Consider the following 5,963-nt stretch of genomic DNA (forward strand, 5'->3'; position numbering starts at 1 on the left):
TGCAGACAAATTTTAGGAATTCTAGTGCAAATACAAATGGGTTGGCTGTTACAAACTAAGCACTTTCCAAATTCTAGCTGGAAAATGGAAATTGTAATATCAGAGCTCTACCTTACTGGAACGTACAGGGCCTCCGGGCTGATTTGCAGGGCATGGAGCTTGGATACGCAATCAAGAGTCAAGCCCAACTTCCAAACAGAGCTTCGATGGGCTAATACAGTTTTGCAAATGGAGCCGGGTTACACAATTGGGCTAAATGATTATGCCTAGACCCCTCAAAAAAATGATTATGCCTAATATATAGACATTGTTGCCACATATAAGCATGCTATTTAGCAGTACTGTCCATGGCCTTATAAATATTAAATACCATTAAAACAAACAAGAACAATAATGAACCTCACAACTCTACTGAATGCCTGAAAGAAGATGGATCGCAGAAGCGCGAGGTTCATAGAAGGCCTCCAAAGGCACCTCTTTCGGCAAGGTTAAGCCAGAGCCCTCAGCCATGTCCACAAGATCCTCTCCAACTCTTTCCCAATCGAAGCATTGGATCATAGTTCCAAGAGCAAGGCCGACCATCTGCATGCCCAAGTTCTCTGCCGGACATCGCCGCCTTCCCATACCAAACGGGATGAACATCTTGCCTTCACTCTTCCCATTCTGAAACCTATGAGAGTGAAAAGCACATTATGCTATATGGCACCGAAATAGCATTTCTATCTTACTATTATCAATATTACTAATTGGATATTTTTTAAAGCATCCACGTAAAACCACCTTGATACTCGTAGACACTTTAAAATAGAAAAATCTAGAAATTCTCACAAAATTTAGAAAAATTCGGCAACAATCCGACAACTCTAATCATAATAGTCATCGGATATGTTATCTTTCCTAATAAATTATCAACATCTGTCATTATAAAAACAGACTAAAGTAATCTCTTAAACATGTAGTCTAAATTACTGTCTCGAACTATACCCAAAGTTTGGATAACCCCCTGAACTATCGTTTGGTCCATTTTACACCCCAAACTATGCCTTTTGGTTCAAATTACCCCTTAATAAAAATTTGTCTTTTTCATTTCTCCATGCATAGGTGGAGTTTTAAGTTGAAATTTTACAATATGATAGTACACATCATAACACATCTTAAAAAAATACATCATAATTTTTTATAATTATTTTGATAGGTTAGGATATTTAATAATAAATTAAACATTGGAGTATAAAATTATAAGAAAAATAATGAGAAAAAATTATGACAAAATTTTTTAATATGCATTGTGATGTCTACTACTACGTGGACTAAAATTCAACTTGTGTATATGCATTGTGATGTCTACCACTACGTGGACTAATTTGAAATTAAAATTCAACTTGTGTATGGACAAACAAAAAAGACAAATTATATATGAGGGTAAGACTAAATTGCATAGTTTAGGGGGTAAATTGAACCAAGTTATACTTTATGAGGTTATTTAGACTTTGTCAGTACTTGAAGGGAGTACATTGAACTTTTTCCTAAAAAAAATCTGAAGTAACCCCTAATCTTCGTGTAAATTACTCATCTATACTATTACAAAAATAATGCAAATAACCTCCTATTTTTGCATATAAATTATCCAATTATGTCATTATTAAAGTTAAAGTAACCCCCTAAATCTGAATCTAAAATATAATTATAATAAAATATTAAAGTGCACCAATATAAAATTCTAAATTACTATTTTATCATGGTATTGTTTATATAAAAGTAGTGGCCACAAAATGTGTCACCATGTATTCATGTATAATGAAGGAGATAAGAATACTAATTCACACACAAATGATTCAATTAAATATATATCAAACATAGTTGGAGGTGTGATGCAAAATGAAATCTATTGCAACTATAAAATGAATTAATATGCATTTAGCGTATGTGCTAGAATATTTAATAGATGAAAGAGAGTAAGATAGATAATTATAATTACTAGCTATAAGCTCTATTTTTATATTAATTCTAATTAGGCTTGTGTATACAAACCAAGAGGAAATAAGGAATAATTTGATAACACAAGCAATACCTTTCAGGGATGAAGCTTTCTGGTTCATCCCATAGCTCAGAATCCCTATGGATTGCAAATGTATTCACTAGAAGCATTGTCCCCTTGGGGATATGAAACCCGGCCACCGTGCAGTCCGTGGCGGATTCGTGAGGAACGAGAAGTGGTGCTGGTGGGTACAGACGAAAGGTCTCCATGATGACGCACCGAAGGTAGTGCAGCTTTGGCAGATCAGTCGCGTCGATTAGGCGTACTGGCTGCCCTATGCATGCGTCGATCTCTTGGCGAGCTTTTTCCAGCACCGGAGGGTTGTTTAGCAACAGCGACATAGCCCATTCGACTGTGTCTGCTGAAGTACTTGTTCCAGCTTCCCGGGAGCTCTTTAAAGACCATTTGCAGGGAAAAGACATATTTGAGTAATGAGTACCCCTCCATTATTTGTATTTTCATTCAAGAAAACTAGAAACACACATCAATGTAAATTCAAAGAAAACAAACACCGGAAAGTCTAAAGATCAACGTGCAGGACATCCTACAACTATGGCATTTTTGCTAGAAGTTCTTAAATTGTAAAGATGTGTATTATAGTGTCGCAAAATGAATTCATGCCCCCATTTGTGATTTTGAGTAAGTAGAACTTCTTCAGCGAAAAGAATCTCTAGCAAAGCTTCTAACGTATATATAGCCGATAATTTACTGAACGAACAGGAAATCAACGAATAGCTGGAAGTTGCAACATCTGTCTACACCACACCCGGCCATCCTCAGCTTCAGCTGCTCTTCATTACTCCAAGTCTATGATACATTCCATCAGTGGCGATGTGCATTTCTGACGTCATTCATATGGTTGCGAACATTTTCTTTCTCAAATCCAAAAACCTAACAAAGTATAACTTCCGACACATTCATTCACTAACTTTAGACAGAATTTACATAAATACGGGATTTTTACTGTTAGATCTATGTACCTCCATAAAATAAACTAACATGCTCCCTTTCGCCACAAATTGATTTGGAAACTAAAAATTCCTCTCAAAGATAAAGATCTTTTTTTGGTTTCTCCAAAGAGGAGTTATCCTAACAAAAAATAATCTAGCGAGGAAGAATTGGAATAGGAGTTTGAAGTGTTACTTATGTAATTGTGATGAATCAATTACACATCTCCTCTTTGATTGTCACCATGCAAAGGAGATATGGAAGATAGTCTATTTAGCTACAGAGCTAACCCCACCAAGATCGATTTCCCATATGCTAGGAATTTGGCTCTCAAATTTTAATAACAACGAGAGGCGTGTTGTTTTGGTGGGGGAAGTTGCATTGTGTTGGGTTATTTGGAGATGCCGCAATGATATTATTTTTAACAAAACCAAGTATTCATCATTTATGCAGGCTGTTTTCAAGGGGACCTATTGGTTGCGCTTATGGGTGCAATTGTAGCATAAAAATACGATCAAGATGCTGTTACAAAGTGCGAGTCTTGCATTAGAGACCGTAGACCGTCGCCTTGGAGATAGCCAATCACGGATGGAAGCATATCCTTAGGATTGGTTTAGATCATTTTTCCTTTGTTCATTCCCCAGTTAGCCAATTGTCAGTTATGTTTTGTAATAATCATTGGGTTATGTACACTTTGTAAAAAAAATCACTGACATTTCGTATAACTCTACAAAAAATTCACTGAAATTTTATCTTACGGCTAGTGAGAAAACCATTTTGCTGTACCAGATTTTGATCCCAACAAAAAGGTTTAAAAGGATCTTAACAGACTTGAACAATGCAAGTGGCACGAGGCATGATTTGCATCAAGACACATGTACGATGCTTGCATCCCGCGTGGCCTATAGCGCGACAAATATAGTTGGGTTTTGATAACATCAGCTGGAGCCAAAGCATGTCGGACCAGTTGGTCACGGCAGTCCGGCGGCACTCCGCAGGTTGTGGGTTCGATCCCTAGCCGGGACGAATTTCTGCCTGCGGGTAAAAAAACCCCCTCGCCTACCTCATGTCCAAAGCACTGTGGAGCCCGGCCTAACTCACAAGGCGATGGGCCCCCGTGTACGGGTGAGGCAGGGGTTCAGGGGTTTTTTTGGCCTGCTATGAGAAGTTCATTCTACCTCTCAAACAATACCGTGGGGGCGATCTTAGCCCCGCAGGTCAAGGTTTTTTTTTGATAACATCAGCTGGATAAAACTCCAAAGTCTGGCGTTGGATACAGAGCATGATTCCAGGCAGCGGTGAGCATGATTCCAGGCAAGTTGGCGGCAATGCCGTGCACGTGAGAAAGCAGCTCAGCCGCATGCATTGGAGATTGGATTCTAATGAAATTACTGCATTCGAGATAATAAGATCTAGAATTTTAATACAAAAATTCCCGTACATACATTCAAATTTGAAACGAGATCGGATTTTATTCAGAAATTTTGTCGATAATAATAAAGGTTTACTTGCAGAAACTAGAAAGAAAGCGATTACTCACAAAGCACAAGGTGCGGATGAGCTGGTCCGGGCAGGCCTCGGGATCCTCGTTCTGCAGCGTCAGCAGCACTCCGATCATGGTCCTCCTGGCCGGCGCTCCCTTCTCCATCTCCTTCCTCTGCTCCTCGATCAGCCCCTGCAGGAACCTCGTGCGGCCCTCGCGCAGCCGCAGCAGCCGCCGCCCCACCCCACCCACGTCCAGCCACCGCGCCCACGCCGGGAGGAAGTCCCACGCCGTCGACGCGCCGCTCAGCTCCATCGTTTCCTCCACCATCTCCCGGAACCACCGCGCCTCCTCGCTCACCTCCGCCGCCGCCTCCTCGCCGTAGTACGTCCGCGCGCACATCATCCCCATCATGGCGTTCATGAGCAGCTCGAACAGGCGCGACTTGAGCTCCACCCGAGCCCGCGCGCGGCCGCGCGCGGCGGCGCGGTAGAGGCCCCGCACCATGGCCCGCGCCTCGCGCTCGTGGACGTCGGCGAACTGCTGCACCCGGAGCACGGAGAGGATCTCGGTGACGGCGATGCGGCGGACGTGGCGCCAGTAGGGCCCGTAGCTGGCCGTGCCCATCGTGGTCCAGTCGTAGGAGAGGATCCGTCCCGACGGCAGCCGCGGGCGGTTGGCGAACGCGACGTCGCGCGGGCCCAGGCACTCCTCGGCGGCCTGGGCCGACGACACGACGGCGACACGGCGGGTGCCGAACCGGAGCTGGAAGACGGCGCCGTGGCGGGCGGCGAGGAGCGCCAGGGTGCGGTGCAGGGGCTTCTTGAAGAGGTGCAGGTGGCCGATGACGGGGAGAGCGACCGGCCCCGGCGGGTTCCGGCGGCGGCGAGTTCCGCGTCGTGAGGCTTGAGCCAGCGCGAGCAGTAGTGCTAGCAGGAGGACAGCGATGACGGCGGCAATGGTGGTCAAGGTATCCATCGTGGATTGGACTCGCTCACTCCGATCGATCCGCTGCTTGCTTTGGTGGTACGGTGGACGTCTTTTTATTGTACGGTGGACGCTCTAATTGATTTATTTTTGTATACAAAAATCTATAGTAAAAACAACTTCAACAGAGTCTCTATTTAGAATCCCAACTTTTAAGATAGGGATAGAGAGCTCAAAAATCCACTCTAAAAAGGCCCCTATTCCTTTTCTTAAAGTAGGGAGGCACCTAAATTTTCCCTCCCAGCCCCATCTCCCACAGGTGACTAGGGAAGCCTCTACTTGATCGTACCGAAGCCTCGAGCGTCGCCCTGCTGAGCCGAATCGTGTAAGTCCCACCTTTCCCGATAAAAATAGAGGCTGTAAGCAGGGGTGGTAATGGGCCATGGCCCTAATGGCCTCTTCACAGTCCAATAAAGCCTTTAAAATTTTTAGTTTAAAAATACATATGTTTAGAGCCCGGCCCTTTTAGGGCCCGATCCTTAGATTTTCTAGTTCAAAATGTTGGGC

At 43.6% G+C, this 5,963-nt stretch overlaps 1 protein-coding gene across 1 annotated transcript; it reads right to left on the reverse strand.

Annotated features, from left to right (window-relative positions):
• Nucleotides 1–264: 264 nt before the first annotated feature.
• LOC120660551 (cytochrome P450 81Q32-like) lies at nucleotides 265–5,490 on the reverse strand. The gene is made up of 3 exons (XM_039939124.1): nucleotides 4,527–5,490; nucleotides 2,072–2,430; nucleotides 265–670 (listed from the first exon to the last, which is right to left on the reverse strand). Exons 1-3 carry the CDS (start codon nucleotides 5,445–5,447, stop codon nucleotides 409–411), a joined length of 1,542 nt encoding a protein of 513 aa, XP_039795058.1. The 5' UTR covers nucleotides 5,448–5,490; the 3' UTR covers nucleotides 265–408.
• Nucleotides 5,491–5,963: the final 473 nt, after the last annotated feature.

This window comes from Panicum virgatum, chromosome 2N, assembly GCF_016808335.1.
Source record: "Panicum virgatum strain AP13 chromosome 2N, P.virgatum_v5, whole genome shotgun sequence".
Classification (NCBI taxonomy): Eukaryota; Viridiplantae; Streptophyta; class Magnoliopsida; order Poales; family Poaceae; genus Panicum; species Panicum virgatum.